Source organism: Lepisma saccharinum, chromosome 13 (genome assembly GCF_977018435.1).
Source record: "Lepisma saccharinum chromosome 13, izLepSacc3.1, whole genome shotgun sequence".
NCBI classification, from domain to species: domain Eukaryota; kingdom Metazoa; phylum Arthropoda; class Insecta; order Zygentoma; family Lepismatidae; genus Lepisma; species Lepisma saccharinum.
The window spans coordinates 14,218,609-14,236,871 of NC_139241.1; the positions used below are offsets into that span (position 1 = coordinate 14,218,609).

Here is an 18,263-nt window from a genome sequence, read left to right on the forward strand (position 1 = left end):
TATAGGAAATCAGCTTTTGAAGATACTGGAACTTTCCCAGGACGAAATATCACTGGGGATATTTATACAACGTTATCGCCTGCATTCATTTTCTATTCATTTATTTCCATAGATCCTTGAGAGGGCATGAAAAACAACAAATTATATAAATTGTTTGCAGTGTATGTTTTACAGTTGTTTTCTCAAATAATACATTGTCTATGTATGGAAACTAGAACTGTGGAGAACATCTTCTCTCTCTTTAATATATTTGAGAGAGAAGAATTCTCACATAAAAATTGTTACTCTAAATATTTTCATTGACAAGATTAAAGTGAATATAAAATATACATTAAACATGTGAGTAGATCAACATTATCAGTGGGGTTTAGAGCAGATATGTTAATCGCCAGTAGTCAGTGACGTGCGTTGACGTCGACACTTGGGGTAGCAATGAGTGGCGTGCCCAACGGGTCATAATCTCCCCCCCCCCCCTTTTAGGGCTCAGTATTCCTAAAAGAAGAACGTCAAATACAGGAAAAATTGCAAAGTTAGGAATGACTACAAAAAATTGTACACATAACTTCCACCCACTTTCGAAAATCAAAAACCATTTGATTTGACTACTGAGCCAGAGATGCCTGGTTTGAATCTCGGCTTGGCAATGGGTGATCTTTGTGTGTCCCTTGCCCTTCATCAATTTTATCATATCGTCTTCGCGATTAGCCAAATATGGTGGAAAGCGAAGTAAAATAAACCAAATCAAACAATCAATCAATGAATGATTTGATTTGATTCGCTTTTTTATACATTTGGTTAATCGTGAAGATGATACGACAAAATTAATGAAAAGACAAACACAAAGAACACCCATGTCCAGGTAGGGGTTCGAACCAGGAACTCCTGGTGTTGTAGCGCACTGTGATAACCACTCCCCCACGGTTGGTTGATTTGACTTTTTAAGTCCACTTTATACACAAAAAGGCTAATCGGGACTAGACCTATAGTTTAATGTGGGATCCGAACCACTATATGCCTCCATCGGGTACAGATCCGGGACCACTTCCACTCCCCCACGGAGGTCGGCCGACAACAAACATGTGAGGAAGGCGCTAACCATTTGGATACGTGGGTATCGGTAAAGCAAACTGCATTTTTCCTGAGTAGTAATTTTCAATTGAATTTTTGAAATACCATCTTTATATATGATTAACGTTTTTTCAAAAATTTTTGCATTGCTTGATTTTCATAATTTCCCCATCTCACGATCTCGTTAATGAAGGATCCGGGCTCGAGCCCTGGTCTTTGCATGAGTGTTTCTTTGCAAACAATCTTCACCCGTTTAATTTAATCAACGTTCATCGTAATGGCAGAAATTAGGTAAAGCGATGGAAGAGAGAAGAAAATACAACTAATTTCCTCCCAGTGCATCTGCAGGGCACTGTGAAATCAGGAGCCTAGAATTCTCTGTTTATGATTGTCCCTCACGACTTTCCAAGCCCTTAGGTACTTATTCCGATTAAATCTATACAGCTAGAAAAAGTGATGGGTAACAAAACACACCTTTAAACAAACCTTTTTTCTACTTTCTTCAATGATATTCATTTGGCTTTTTGAGTTGTGGGACACATTTTTCATTTCTAATTTTCTCATTATTCACTGCAGTCAGAATACAACACATAAGAACAAGAATGCACGCTCGTCACGAATCCCGGCCTGAATTGTTCTTTGCGAGGTCCTTTCATCAATTTCATTATATCATCACTCATCCTCATTTTCGCGATAACCAAATGTGGCACCAAACCAACAACAAGAATTAGAACGTGCGTTCACTTTCCCAAATAAATACATCCGTATTTATGATTGTTTAGCTTATCCATTTTTTTTATTGGAGGCCAAGAGATTAGTATATTTAAATAAAACACTACTAAAACGAGAGCAAGAGAGAGCGTGAGCAAATATTTGTTATTTAGTCATTATATATTCCATATTTTTTTAAAAAAGCATAAAATTTTTGTCTGCACATAAGACGTTCCAATTGCATAAATAATAAAAGTACTTCCCATATTATACATACATATTGTACAACGTGTAAAAAGTAGTGTAAATACAGAGGACAGAAGTACTGCAGAAAAAATTCCCCTTAGTTCTTTAGAGGATTTACAAAGGAAGCGAAGGGAATCCAATCCCCTATCTGTCCTATAGCAGATAGACTGGAGGACCTGAAAGCACGGGCTTTCAACCATTGGAGCAGGTGCGAGGGGGCAAGGGAGGTAGAGGCAGAAATCTTCCCTTTCCCTTCGAAAACCTGTTTCTACCTGGAACTGTGAGGCGGAGAAAGAGCGAGCTAGGCCGCTGAACACACCGAGGGACGAGAAGCGTGTGAAAAAAAGTGTTGCATATGAACTGTGGCTTCAACAAAACAATAAATATTGTGATTTGAAAATAATTAGAGATTTGAGATTGATTGATCTATCTCTGCTAGACTAGCTACTCCTCAGTGCACGTCACTGCCAGTAGTTAGTTACTAATATGTCAACCTCTATCGCAGAGTTGTTACTACAGCACACAATGATGCCAGAGCTCCCAGGTTCAAATCCTGGTCTGGGCATCCTTTGTGAGTGTTCCTTCATCAATATCACCACTCATCCTCATCTTCATGATTAGCCAAAAGTGGCAGAAAATCAAAGTAAAATAAGCCAATCAATCCATTAATTATTAATACATATCAGCAGTGTAGACAAAAAAATATCACCATGAGTACAAAGCAGTGGGCAATATTCATATTTTCATGTATCAAATACACAAGAAATCTTTCACATGCATCTATGCTTTAGGTTATTCATTTCACATATTTGCCAACCTCTGTGTTGGTTCGAACAAGTGTTATCGGGTTACCAGCCTGGCTAGGTCTATGTTGGCTTCCAACATTTCGAGCGCATACATTGCTCTCATCATCAGGGAATATATAAATGGAGACCGGTGTAGGGTTAAATATATGACAATTATGGTGTGGAATTTGGATTCTTTCTTTTTATTAGCTTGCTCTGGATCCTGTTGTTCTTATTGGCTGCAGCTTTGTTTTTACGGAGGAGCGAATTCCAGGTGTGACTGAGCTGGAGTCTCACGTCCCTGTTGAGATTGGTGCTTTCCCGTGATATGGCTTCTTTTACTTGTCGGTCCCAGTAACAGTTACATTTGGCTATTATTTTGATGTCAGCAAATAAAACCCTGTGTCCCTCTGTGATGCTGTAATAATAACAATAATAATAAATTCTTTATTTCCGTAGACCCATATCCATGGGTGTGGAAAATGTCATACAATAATAAATATTACAAATGGAGTAGGATTACAATGAAAAGAACAAAATGCAAACACAAAAATACAAATAAATCATATGGGTTAAACATAAACAGTTATAACTGTCAAATACTAAACTTGTGAAAGAGAAAATCCAAATATAAGAGACATACAATATCAAATGAATTTAAATGCTTCAATTTACTAATCCAGTTTAACTGTTGAAATTCATTGATATTATATAGAGGTATATCTGTTAAATACTGTTTAATTGCTTTCAGTTTCTTGTGAGTTTCTGTAATTTGTTTGATGTGTGTGGGAAGTTTGTTATGGTATTTTATTCCTGCAACATGAGCAGTAAGTCTGTAGAGTAAGCAATCTTTGAATGTATTCCTGCGCAGCTCCTCCCCATGCTATTATGCAATATTCTAGGTATGGATATACAAGTCCATAGTATAGATTTGGGTTTATTTCAGACACATGATATTGTGGTAGGTGTTTTAGGAGATGTAAGTTTTTCTCTATTTTTTTTGCATACATGGTCAATATGATATGTCCATCTTAATTTGTCATCAATAACTGCAAGTCCTGACTTTTCAGGTTGGAATAATCTGATGATGTGCTGAAGTTGCGCTGTTGTGTTACAATTCCTATTTTCTCTGTGGTGGTGTGGTTATCACAGCTTGCTGTGATGCCAGGGGTCCCAAATGCAAATCCCAGCCTAAAAATAAGTGTTCTTTGTGAGTGTCCCTTCATCAATGTCATCACTCATCCTCGTCGTCATGGCTTGTGTGTAAGGGGATGTCCTTTTGAGAGAACACCCAAAAGCCTACCTCACTTCCATATAGTATAACCTCGTAACTGCAATTTTGCAGACAAATGAGGCTGGGGCATCTGGACCTATGTAATCTCTGTAGAACTGTGTTTTGTCCTTACATGTGCTGAGTCCCCCTTTACAGCCTTGGCCTTAACCTAGGTAAGAAGATTTTAGTCCACAGAGACAAGTGTTCATTTTGACTGTGTTAAGTATAATGTGATGGGTTGCAAATAGCCTAAGTGTTGAAGCATCCAGAATTTTTATTTCAAGCAATCAATCGTTATTGTGATTAGCCATAAGTGAAAGAAAAGCAATGCTAAATAACAAAAATACATAATACAAATACATCCTTACATATGTTTGAATACAGAACTTTGTTTGTACTACTACGTACTAAAAGCACCCGGAATTTTTGAATAAAACACAAAATACATGGCTAATCATCAACATTTATTTTGTCGCCTTCAAAGGAGGCCCCATCTGATGGAACACACATATGCCAACGCTTAACCCAGTCTTCAAATCACTTTTCAAACACAGAAGACAGTATCGCCCTGAGTTCCTTCTGTGAATTTCCTTTAATGGGTTCAATTGATTCAAAGCACCTTCCCCGAAGTGGTAACTTGAGTCGCGGAAAGAGAAAAGAATCACACGGAGCCATATCTGGAGAATATGAGGCTTGGGCGAGGACATGTGTTGAGATTTTGGCCAAAAACTCGCGAACAAGAGTCGACGTGTGCGACAACACATTATCGTGGTGCAAAATCCAAGAATTGTTTTTTCCATAACTGTGGTTTTTTCCGGCGAACATTCTCACACAAACGCCTCATAATGGTCACATAAAATTCTTTATTCACAGTTTGTCCTGCTGGAAGGAATTCTGAGTACACAACACCATGATAATCAAAGAAAACAATGAGCATGACCTTAATTTTTGAGTGACTTTGGCATAGTTTTTTGGGTTTTGGTTCATTTTCGAATGGCCATTCCGAAGATTGTTGACCTCTTTGCATGTCATACTCATACACCCATGTCTCATCACCAGTTATGATGCGTTTCATGAAGGTTGGGTCACTAGAGGCTTGCAAAATCATGTCTTCAGCAACATCCCTGCGATGTGCTTTTTGCAGGAAATTCAGCTCCTTCGGAACAAGTTGTGCCACAACATGTTTCATACCTAACACATAAGTCAAAATATTGTGAACGGACATGTGATATGCCAAGCTCACGAGCCACCTCTCTCACACTCGCACGCCGGTTTTCAAGCACCATTGTCCTGATTTTTCCAACGTTTTCATCAGTCGTCGACATGTAAGGTCTACCAGAATGGAGCAAATGAGCAACAACTTCTCTGCCTTCTTTGAAAGCCTTGTACCATGCATACGCTTGTGTTTTCGACAGACACAAATCACCAAAGGCCTTTTGTAACATTTTCAACGATTCAGCACATGACAGTCCGTTGGCAACACAAAATTTCAAACAAATTCTTTGCTCGATATTTGTCTCCATTCTGCAAATCGCAGTACACTCGTCAACACAACAGCTGCTGTGCACAAACTGATGGATAGATTACTCTACCCCTCTGCATGGTCATTCAGTACAGTGCTGCCATCCTATGGACAAAATGAATTCTTGATACCTCCAATGTGGGACTTTTACCAGCCAAATTCTGGGTACCTTTTTTACTGAAGGTATTACCCAAATTTTTGGGTGTATTAAGGGTTTTGAGGTGTTACTATTAAGCTTAACCTAATTGGTTATTACAGAAATCTAATCACATTGTAATATGTTTGCGTACCTTACTCTTTTCAGTCTGTGAGTACTATGTCCATGTGGAGTGTCAGGATTTTGCTGTGCCCGACTGCAAGGAGAATGCCACCTATTTGCCAGGGAAAGAATTGTCATCCGTACAGCACACGCACCACTGGCGGGAAGGAAATCTCCCAAACAACTCCAAATGTGCAGTTTGTAAGAAGACGTGTTGGTCAGCTGAGTGCCTGGCAGGATTTCGCTGTGAATGGTGTGGCATGACGGTAAGTAGCTACACTTATATTGTTCAGAATTCATGTTCACAATTTAAGAAATCCAATTTGCAGGGTTCTCACTGGCATGAAAAACCTGGAAAACTTGGAAAAATCAGGGAAATTCAGGAAATTTATTCCAAATGCATGGAAGCAAGGAATATTAAATATAGTTGTGTACTGGTATGAATTTTTCATACAAAACTTGTTCATAATTATACTAATGTCCAAAATTAAAGCAACAAACGGAAATTCTTTCACGTGTGACCATTTGACCACATAATACGATCAGGTGATAGTAATATTTATGATGGCATAGACAACTGGTTTAAGATAGGAAATAAACTAACCTTAATGTGCCAGGATTCAGGAGTGCCCATCCCCCCCAAAGCCAATGGCACATCCCCCCAAAAATCATGTCATGCGTTTCCCCCAAATCATATCATTTGCACCCTTAAACCATATCGTAATCCTCACAAAATATTTAATTACGACAGCATGTCTACCAAAAGTAACTTTTTTCTTAGCTTTACTGAACATTATAATTGATCTGCCCCTCCTCCCTAAATAGGGGTGCCATCACTCAAGACCACCCCTAAAATTGTTCATCATAATTGAGAATATCGCGTGGATCCCACTTTAGACTGTAGGTTCAGTCCCGATTAGCCTTAGAGTGCATAAAGTGGACTTTAAAAACTAAATCAATCAATCGAGAATATTGCTTGTCTTGTAATGCAGCTTTAGTATAAAAACTTCATATTCATCTCATGAGAGTGCCAAAAACACATTGCAGCAAGGAGGCATTGCGGGCGAAGCGAGCAAGAAAATTTTTACATCCATTTCTTTGCAGGCTTTGAAGAATATTAATTTAATGGAGTGTTAATACTTTCTTAAGATCCCGAGATATTTAGTCTTTTCCTTTTCCAGCTTTTTCTTTTTCACATTTGGGGTCCAAAATGTGTGGATGCCTTATCGCTAAATACAGTCTCCAAAATGTAATGTTCGAACTCTTCTCCACTACAGAAATCCCTTGACAATCTAAGATTTAGCACTTTATCAAGAGCTTTCTATCTCCCCCTTTAAATTTCATACTCCATCCTAACACCAACATTTCAATGGCAATTTTAGACTTACTGTTAATATTGAAGAGTAGATATTGCCTCCTCGAAAAAAATAATTCTGAGTCTGGACACCAGAATTTCCGCAACAGTCTAAGACAATAGCAATGCACATGAATTGGATACCCTCTTCAATTTAATGCTCAATCCCCTCTAACTAATTTACTCGCCATAATCTAAGACCTAGAGTTGGATACTGTCCCCCCCAAAGTTTAATTCAGAATCCCCCTCAGAACCCACGTGTCAATTAAGGCCTAATATATAGGAATTCGATACCCGCCCCCCTTTCGATAATGCCCTAAACACATTCATTTCTTCATCTAATGGATTAAATATTTAAGGTGTAAAATTTTTACATGTATTTTGGAAAATATATAAATGTTGAATTTTATATTATTTGAAGGGAAAAAATCCCCCACCAATGCAGGCATATAAGTAAAACAAAAACAGAAGTACAAGAACTTCAAATTTTCCATCAATTATTGTATATAGTTATTGAAACTCCAAGGTGGCATGAAAAAAGTTTGAATTATCCAAAAATCAAATTAAAAAAAAACATCACATCATTAAAGATGGTTTCGAGAGGAATAAAATTCTGTTCTAATTACCGGGTAATTCGAATTATCCAAATTCAAATTAAAAGAAGTCCACTGTATGTGAAAGAAGTTGGTTTACCAATGGTAAACCAGGTAACATGGGAGAATACACCACTGCAGAACATTAAGAAATTCAGGAGAACTAAGATACACCCATTTGTCTTGCAAGTGTGGGACTGACAATATGTTGGAAATGCCAGAAGGGCTAGTATTTTGTAAGTAAATTTGGGCTGTCCTCCACATATAAGCCCCGTTCGGCGAGCCAGACAACTTCAAGTCGTCTTGAAGATCTTGCACATTTAGCGTCTGGCTGGAGGAAGTTGACGTCACATCTTACAGAGTAAAAGCGTCCGCCCATTCAAACAGCTTACAGCCATCTTGCAGCCGGAGCAAGTCAAGGAAAGGTTGACTCGTTTCATCTGCACAAGATCTTGCAAGATGGCAGCATCCGTGGAGATATATATGTGGTTTGGGATAATGTTATTGTGGGGATGATTATAGTTATACTTGGCGATGTCTGACAACATTCTTTGTATTAAAGATAAATAAATGATACTTTGAAAATGTTTAAACATTGGTTTGAAGTGTGAGAAGAGAGAAGTTCATTGTTTAAATCAAGACCATGTTCACTGAATATCTCGTCTGCTTCAAAGAACGAAGAGCGTAAGTTCAACGCAAGATTTGAACAATATTTATTCTCCATAATTTTCCCCTTTACAGCTTGTATGCTAGTTGTTGCATTGACTAGTTTCAGCCACAGACCGCGTGCGACTTGTTTTATCGTCTGGCGATTCAGCTAAGATGATCTTGAGCCGGAATTTGGTAGTCACGTGTTTCCTCAGATGTAACTTGCAGTTGTCTGGCTTGCAGAACGGGGCTATAATGTACCACATTTGCGAGTTCGCTGTGCATTTTACTCACACAATGCCCATAAATTGAAAATATTTTTTGTTTTATACATTATTCCATCACTGCAGAGAGCAGACAGTTACACTGTTGACAATCAACCGGGCCTGACTGGATGCCTACTTGAACATCTCAAACCTCTTTATTTAATATCAAAACACTGATTATTGTAGTTCTTTAAATCTTGTGAAATTTCTAAGGCATTTACCAAATTCGAAAATGTGGCTTTGTGGTAGTTGTAGGTCATGTTTATCTGTCCATATCTGTCAGATCTCAGGAAACTCAAATTTTGGATGTCAGAAATTGGGATGGAGATATATTGCATTAGAAATAGATTGGAAATATGTGTCTCCCTTCATAACTGGAAAGGCTACTTTTTTCTAACCTTGTCCCAAAAGTTGCTTCTAAAGCTTGCCCAACCATGAAAAAGTGAGTCAAAATGTATTTTAAAAACTATTCTCCTGACTGGTAAGACCAGATTCAAGAGGTATGCTGTAACTTTTAGAGTATAAAATAACTGGTGTGACACTGTTTCTTTCTGAACGTTTCAGTCACAGCAGTTACGGAAAATATAATACGGTATGCGCGAATATATACAGTACTGAAACTCGCGCATCTCGAACACATGGTTGCGTTTGTCGACGGGGCATAGCTCCAGCTGCACGTGTTCGCAGTAGTGAAAAGGAAATTGTGTTGTGCAGTTGTTGTTGGAAATGGGTCTCTCGACGGAGGAAAAAGTATTCATAGTTGAGCATTATTTCCGCTCATACGGAAGCAGTCGTGAAGGTGGACCGAGTTTGAAAAAGGTGGCAGAACAATTCCGAGAGGAGTTTAATAAGACGGCACCAAGTAACACAGTTATGCTGTCTATTGTTACGAAATTTCGGCATACTGGTAGTGTACTGTGTCAACGGAAGGGGAAGTCTGGTCGACCAGTTACTGTTTCGACAAATGTTAATCACGCACGTGTTCTCCAGCAGGTGCTCTCCAGCAGGTGCTGCATTCAACCCCACGAAGTCTACGACGAACGGCCTTGAAACTGAACGTCAGCGGTACGTCCGTCATGCATACCGTGGTAAAAAAAAACATGCTAATGTTATCCTCAGTAACGTATAATTCATAATAAGCAGCTTTGAGATGTACTTTTGTTCATCTTTTCATTTCAGTACTGTATATTTTGGCGCATACTGTAGTTCATTAATGGAAGTAAAAGTTATTCACAACTTGGGGTTACTCACCAGACTTTTGTCAGCTGCCGTGGATGAATGATATTTCAGTAAAGCGAATTGATTCTGGTTTGTCTGTTTAGCTGTAGCAGAACAAGAACTTTTTCATACAGGCATTCTTGTGAAAGTGGTTCAGTATCTATATACAGTGTATGTAACATAAACAATGCTATGTGCATACTAAATTCCCTGAAATGTGTAAAACTAAGTAAACCTTCTAGAAAGTGTTTTGTGCTACCACGTGAAGGTACTTTGAAAATGGTGAACAAGAAAGTTTTGCATAAATTTTTATTTTTCAGAAGTAATTTGTACTAAGATTTATATTTGGCTTCATAATAAATTATACTTATATCACAACACACACCTATCTAAACTCCGTACCAGCTGTAGACCAGCCGAACAAGAACAAGTCTTGGTGCAAGTAGCGACCCAAGACAGCTCCACCAATGAACAGTGAGAGAAACGTGTAATGGGCGATGGGAGTTATCCGTTTTCCTCGAGGAAACCTGTAAGCGTTGCAAACTTTTGAAAAGGATAATACCGAACGCACATGGCAAACGGACCGTATTTTTGTCTCCAGGTCCATACAATTGGTTTAAGAATTTCTTAGGGAAATATTAGGGATAAAACTGACAAGCTGTGCATTTACGTATGGACTAAGGTCTGGACCATACGTCCGTACATGCACAGTCAGGACCATACGGTTGGCAATGCTGCACTTTCACCACTCGATTTTCCTCCTTGTCCTCTGCCGAATTACGCAGCCTGCTCCACAGTTAGCTGGGACAGAGTTTATATTTTATATGTCATTATGTTAACCCAATGTAAAAAACACCATTGCAAAATGGTATGTTCTTACATTTTGCCAATCACTTTTAGTACGGTTGCCCTATGTTTGGTCAATCACTTTTGGTAATTTGGGCCTTTAAAGAGGGGTCTGGTGCGGAGCACACCCAGCTTCAAATGGCAAAACTAAATGCTAAGAGCTCTAACCTGTCACTCCTAACCTAACAATTCCTAACCTACAATTCTGCTTAGGTCTAATAATGCATATGTGGTTAGGTTAGAAAGGCCAGGTTTAGAGCTTAGCATGTTTTGGAACTTGTGGAAGCTGAGTGTGCCCCACATTAGACCCCTTGAAAACAGTGATATCATTTATACAAGAAAGTGTTATGTAATTTTTTAATTTGTACTCTAGTCCAACAGTATGGTTGCTATATTTCATAAGTGAATATCCGGGACACTACTGATAGGGAACCTGTTGGGGATGGGGGGGTGTATGTAGATGTATTGAAGATAGTCTCACTATCATGTTCTTTACACTTCTTAATAAACAAAAAATTCACTTTGAAGGCTACCATTAAACTTACACTTCCTTTTCGGTGTCGCAGGCTCCCGTGACAGAGTGGTTAGCACGTCATGCTACATCACCAGGGGTCCCGGGTTCGAATCCCGGACTGGGCATGGGTGTTTGTTGTGAGTGTCCTTTCTTTAATTTCATCATATCATCACTCATCTTTATCTTCGCAATTAGCCAAAAGTGGCAGAAAAGAGAAGTGAAATAAAGCAAATCAATAAACAATTTTTGGTGTCATAATGCTATCTCACAATGTTGAAACTTTATTTGAAAATTCCAGGCACTGGAGCACTGACTTTTTACAGTATTCAGCTTGCTATACAATAGAAGAGAATCTCAATTGAAATTCAGCACTGCAAACAGAAGGAAATGAAAGTAGCATTATTACTAATTGTTATTGGCAAGTGCACCGAGTGACACCATCTCGAAGTCAAGGGTCTCTGCAGTACCGTCTTGTAACTCGATACTTCTTGTATTATTGAAAGGGAGTGGTTCAATTATTTTGTAAAATGAGCATTTTAAAATTACATCCACACATTTAAATGGAAATAATGTTCCTGAAAGTATTTTTTGCTTTCCCATCTGATTTTGGGACATTAGTCGCAAAGAAACTTTCTGGGACATTTGTGTATCTAGGACACTAGGACTAATGATAGCATTCCGGGATGTATAGCAACCCTAGTCCAAAAACATTTGGTTACTTGGTAACACTCGTATTAATGAAACTCACGCTTCTTCTTGTAGGCCCATGCAGTTTGTCACAAAAGCATCTCGGTGGATTGCACATTCGGGAACTTGGAACCAATCTATCTACCACCACACGCAGTTAGTATACCACGAACTGAGGTTCCCATGGAAGCAATGATAGGTGTACAGGTTAGAGGGAGGGAGACCATCTCGCGTGAGTATTCATGCCGTAAGTGTTCAATCCAATGCATACACGTACATATTAATCTATGTATGTGTGTGAGAGAATGAGGTTCTTGCAATAGAGTAAAAGAGGTGAAACTATTTTAATATTTTAAATGCATCGATAAAATAAGATAATTTTTATATCTAGAAATTTTAATTCTTCTCAAACGTTTAGAATACTATGTCATTCTAAAATAAATATTTTTTTCGTGTAGTCACATAAGCCAGCATGCATTTTTCTCTTTTAATTCTTTATTTTAAAATAAATCACAAACTGTGCTCGTATGCACAAATTATCCATAACTAGTTGCATTGCTGTGTTGCTTTCTTGTATTTGCCGCATGGATATTTTTTCTGATTATTTGCATTTGCTAGATAGATATTTTGCATTCTCTTATTCAAATAAACTTGTCGCTTCTTAAGCATATGTTAATTTTGTTTTTTGCTTTGCAATTTTTTTTTGTTTTTGGCTCTGTATTTTTGTTTGTTTTGTGTTTTTCAAATTTTCCTTGTACATAACTGCCAAGTTTTGCAATTTTCCAGGGCAGAGGGGCAAGCGTGTGTCAGCTGTCATGAGGCGGTTATCTGTTGTCTTGCCTCGCAGCTGCAAGGGCAAATGCCGCTATTCCCCTCCATACATGAGAGGTATCTAGCTGACTTAATATAAAAAAAATGCAAAAAAAGATATGTGCATGAGTGTCGTGTGATGCGTTATCTCAATTCCAGTAATAAACACTATTCTAAAATTAGTGATAAAGACCCTTGCGATATCTGTCTAATATATGTGTAATACTTTCCCTTGAAATATAATGATAATCAACACCCAAAGATATTTAACTAATGCTTGAGACTTTAATTGCCACCGACATGTGGTGTATATTTTCATATTTGAACTTTTATGCTCATTTCTAACATAAATATGAAGTCATTAAAAAAAATAATTAAATAAAAATGTTTTCAATAATTTCTTAAGACAAGGTAAGGGATACAACAAAGTCATAATCATATTTACAATCATTTATACACTACATGTGTATACAATAATTCTTTCGAATTGTAAAAATTATTATAGGTCAACAAGAGAGATATTTACTATTTATTGCTCTTTTTTTTATCACATCTCGTGAAGGAAATTGTAAGCCAATTTAATAGCGTGTGTAATAAATTTACACTTAGATTATATAAATTGTCACCAGCATACACTTCTATTGAATTTCAATCTATGGGGCCTCCTCCATGGCGCAGTGGTAGTGTTGTCTCCTTGCAATCAAGGGGTCATGGGTTCGATACCTGGTGGAGGCACATAGTGGTTCGTATCCCACTTTAAACTGTAGGTCCAGTCCCGATTAGCCTTACTGTGCATAAAGTAGACTTAAAACACCAAACCAATCAATCAATTAATTTCAATCTAACATTCACATAAAGTTTTCTATTTCCCACTTGTAATGTGTATTTTATTTTCTGATATAGGATTAAATAATAGAATGGTGGTGCAATTTTATATTTGATTATTATAAGCAGATTTCATAAAAATTTACTAATAAGGGGCTCATAAATAGGCATTTACAATTTTATAACAAAATAATTGTATCATTAACTATTTTTTTAAAACTAATCAGGTTGATAGATACATTTCTCATGTAAATATCCCCCTCCCCATGCATGATATATTTCAAAAAATCCAAATAAACATTATATCTGCAAAATCTTCAGTGAATTTCAGTAACCATCACTCCATGTTTTGATATTTACAGCTTAACCCCTTAAGTGTGGAATTTTCTGAACAAGTGACTACTGCAAAATGTAGTTTTTATTAGCAAAATTCCATTTCATGACTCCCATCTTCTTCATTTTTCAATTCAGATTCACTGTCACTGCTTTCAGAAGTGAACAACAAGTGCAACTCGGGCTTCCATGATGACATAATGATAACACCATCGCCTTGTAATGAAGGGGTCCTGAGTTCGATACCCAGTGGAGGCACATTGCACAGTGGTTTGGATATCACTTTAAACTGTAGGTTCAGTCCCGATTGGCCTATGTGTGCATAAATCGGAGTTAAAACAGAACTCAACGTCTGCATCATGCAAATGTGGTTTTTGAGCCATGTTTCTGTTTTCTGTTATGCACGAACTACACTGCACGAGAGAGGACGACTTTTCTTACATCTAACTTATATTCTCTTTCTTCATTTTCATCTTTTCCCCTCTTCTTCATTTTCGCCTTCTTCCTCTTTTGTTACTGTTATTGTTTTTACTACAGCTAGCATAATCTCACCTAACGTGATTGTTATGTTTTTAACATCTGGGCATACGCCATCCACACTTAAGGGGTTAATTTAAGAAACAGAACGTACAGGACACAATATGTTTCTTTTCACTTTCTATTTAGCTGGTCTCATGAACTTGTATTACTAAGCAGAACTCATCATGACGAAAGTTCTATTACATAAAACGTATAAGAAATTAAATAATAATACAGTCATATAACTTCACAATCTGATTACACTTGTGCATAAAATGTAATTGTACTGAACATATAATCTTTCTCCTTCTTTAATTTCTTATCTTACATATCATCTATGTGTGTATATGTACACATATAAGTGTTGTGAACATGTGAGGTGAGAGTATGTTGTAACTTTAACTTGCGGTTTGTTACATTCTTTTTGGTTTGTTTTGCAATTTTGTGTTTTGATTTGCAATATAAAAATGTATTATATATATATATAAGCATAGTAGATAACACCAAAATCCCACCACTTAGAATGAGCAGACTGTCTAGTATTACCCTCCATCTGCTCTCTTATTAAACCTTACAAAGAAAGCATACTGAATGTTGCACTCAGAAGTATATGTGAATGAAATTTAGCATGGGTTCTGTACGTATGTGAGCTTCGCTTCTTATCAATCTTTTTCCCACATGCATGTTTTTAAGACACTATGTACATTCACAAAGGTAATCAATTTCTAGTCATTATTTTTATGAACATTTTTTCATAATAAGTATACTACTTTCTTCTAAATTACCATTTAATAACTTACATTAGGATCTCTATTAAAGTTCAAGAGTCATTAGTAAAAAGAGAGAGAAATAAATTTTCTTTATAATGAGCAAGGCATGACAATAGTATTTTGATAAATGTTCCATGGAACATTTCTTGCATTACTTATTTAACTTGTGAGTTTAGCGAAGATTGTAATATTCATGTCATTAGTTACAATGTAGGATCATATAGATAATGTTATATTGGTATGTGCTATATCCATGGTCATAGCATTTAAATTGCTTTGTGTGTTACGACAGCCCACAGCATATCAGGAGAGCTAGGCAGTGGTGATGATTCCCGTTACCATGACAACGATGACTTTCCGCACTCGCGAGATAAAGGGAGAGAACGGGAGGATAGGGACGAGGGTAAGTGAAGTATTGTATTTTAATATGTGCAGGACAACATTTTCAGGTACTGTATGGCTTGTGATACACTGGTGTTCAGCTTTCACTCATTGAGCAGTACAGACAATCAGACAATCATTTGTAACTGAACACCCTGTAGTAACTTTTTAGTGCATCAAATAAAAATTGGATTACAAGCATTTTATTTTTTCATAACTATTATCATTATCATATTATTACCAGTGGTTGGAAGTAGCGTGCTACTTGTGGCGATGCTACTGTAGCTAGCTACAAAATTTGTAGCTGTCGCTGTGCTACATTTTAAAAATTGTAGCTGTAGCTGTAGCGAAGCTACAAAATTCCTGTAGTTGTAGTGAAAATTTTGCTACATTTCTTTCCGGAGTTTTGAGGTAAATTTTCTATGCAGCAACAGTGTCAAAAAAAATCGACAATAACACTTACTTGTGTATGAGGTTTAAAAAGATAATCTAGATGATACATGACCTGATATCGCAGATTGTAGATATCCATTTAATTTAATTCATTGGTATATGAATAATTTTGATATCCAGATAACCAAATGACATACATCAATATAATCTGGCCAAATGCTATTTATCTTCAAGATAAATATGTTGATATAATAGTGCAAATAAAAATATATTTTTTGAAAAATATGTCAAATTTGAGTAACACCCTAATTGTAATACTCGGATATCAAATTTGTACTAATTTGCCACTTATATATGCACACATCATTCTCAAACTCTGTAGTAAAAATAGATTACTGCAGCAATACTGCTATCAAAATGATAGAATGATGGGCATCATGATAATAAATAACGGAATCTATTTTCTAGTAAGTACAACTGCTAGGGGCTTCTTTTGAATACCCTTATTCTTTTTAAATAAAAAGTGGTGCAAAGGTAGCGTAGTAGCGAGTAGCGAACAAAGGTAGCGTAGTAGCAAGTAGCGAACAAAAGTAGCGTAGTAGTGAGTAGCGAACAAAAGTAGCGTAGGGAGCTACTTTTCGGTAAATGTAGCTGTAGCGGAGCTACTTTTAAAATGTAGCATTCTGATCATTGATTTTTATTATTATTATCATGAATAATAAAACTGGATCTAAATATTATATTTTGTGATTCTCCCATAAATTGTAAGGAGTGTACAATTATTTAATGAAATTTTGTAACAGTGTGTATTACCCAATAAAATGAAGTGAAATTAAAATAAAATTAAATAGAATGCACTAATATAAGAGTACATAAATCTTCAGCACTATTGTTTATAATTAATGTGAGCCAATGTGTCTTCAAAGGATCTTCAGGGTGTGGTATGCCTCGAAGCAGGGGTGTACACACAGAACTTTGTCAGAACAAGTTTAGAAAAAAAACACCTGTTCGAAGCAAAATTAAATGGAGAACAAAGTTCCAACTTGTGACCGACAGGTGTCGGAACACTTTGAAGTTGAAGTCACGTTACGCCAGTTCTTCTTTGATGCAAAGTTCAAATCATACATGTAAGACCATAATACAGCAGGCTAGACCATCAGACAATCTTAATGAATGTCTGCACTTCTGAATGGGTTAATATAGCAGCAACTGCATGTAATGTAGGAGCCGTTGTGTTCCAGTAAGTATGGCATCTGGCTGCTGCATTGAAAACCCAATATAATGGAGGAACAAGACACCTCGATTGTTGAGTACCCCATATATCAAAGCGTATCACATGTGCAGGGCTGCAACCTCTAGTCGAGCATGAAACTACTTCCAAAGCAATACGTACAACGTTGCTTCTGATTAGCTCTAACCTTTTAAATGTGATTGGCTGATACCTTTTTCTCAAAATGGCACCTATGAGTAGGGTGACCATACGTCCCGTTTTGACCAGGACAGTCCTGTTTCAGAGTTGTGTCCCGGTCATCCTGTCGATATTATTTAACACCACCATTTGTCTCGTTTTATAAAAAGTCTAGGAGTTAGATGAAAACTAAGTATACATTTTGAGATATTTCATGCTAAAAAAAGGTATTGATTTGTGTGTTCCGTTATTTGTAGAGCAGTGAATAAGCATGGCCAAGAAGCGTACATGCCGTTCTAATATGGACTTGCAACAAGAATGTAAATCTTGAATCTTCACAGAATCTCCAAATACAAACCTTGCATTGTGTCAGACATGTGGGGTTCATTTTTAGGGAATTTTATGAACAGTTGGTGAAATATGAAGCAGTTTTCATTCACTGCTCCACAAATAATAAATACTTCTGACATTCCTCAATTTCAGCATAGCAAAAACATCAAAGGCAGTTCAGAAGGGACCACTTATACCGAGATTATAATAATTAATAACTTTTGACAATGGGAGATCTTATTTCATTTTATTGTATGTATCATTAATGAGATCCATACTTTAATAAATAATAATAATACGTTAATGATAACAATAATTTTATAATTAGGCCTAACCAAATTTTCTGGAGGGGGGAAACTGACTTCCTTGAGATGTCCCGTTTTTGTGGTCAAAATATTATGGTCACCCTACCTATGAGAGAATTGGGTCACGATATCTCCTACTGCGAAAGGGCAGCTGTCATATATAGATCCACCACTGCATTTGAAACCCAGGCATGAAAGC

At 37.0% G+C, this 18,263-nt stretch overlaps 1 protein-coding gene across 3 annotated transcripts in view; it reads left to right on the top strand.

Annotated features, from left to right (window-relative positions):
* LOC145997184 (diacylglycerol kinase theta) overlaps positions 1 to 18,263 on the top strand; it is a 262,475-nt gene that overhangs the window by 178,108 nt on the left and 66,104 nt on the right. For 2 of the 3 annotated variants that reach the window (XM_083133895.1, XM_083133896.1), the window contains exons 4-7: positions 5,910 to 6,130; positions 12,066 to 12,237; positions 12,777 to 12,878; positions 15,540 to 15,650. In XM_083133895.1, coding sequence (XP_082990021.1) covers positions 5,910 to 6,130; positions 12,066 to 12,237; positions 12,777 to 12,878; positions 15,540 to 15,650 — 606 coding nt within the window. The remainder of the gene's footprint in view (positions 1 to 5,909; positions 6,131 to 12,065; positions 12,238 to 12,776; positions 12,879 to 15,539; positions 15,651 to 18,263) is intronic. The other variant, XM_083133897.1, reaches the window with a different exon arrangement.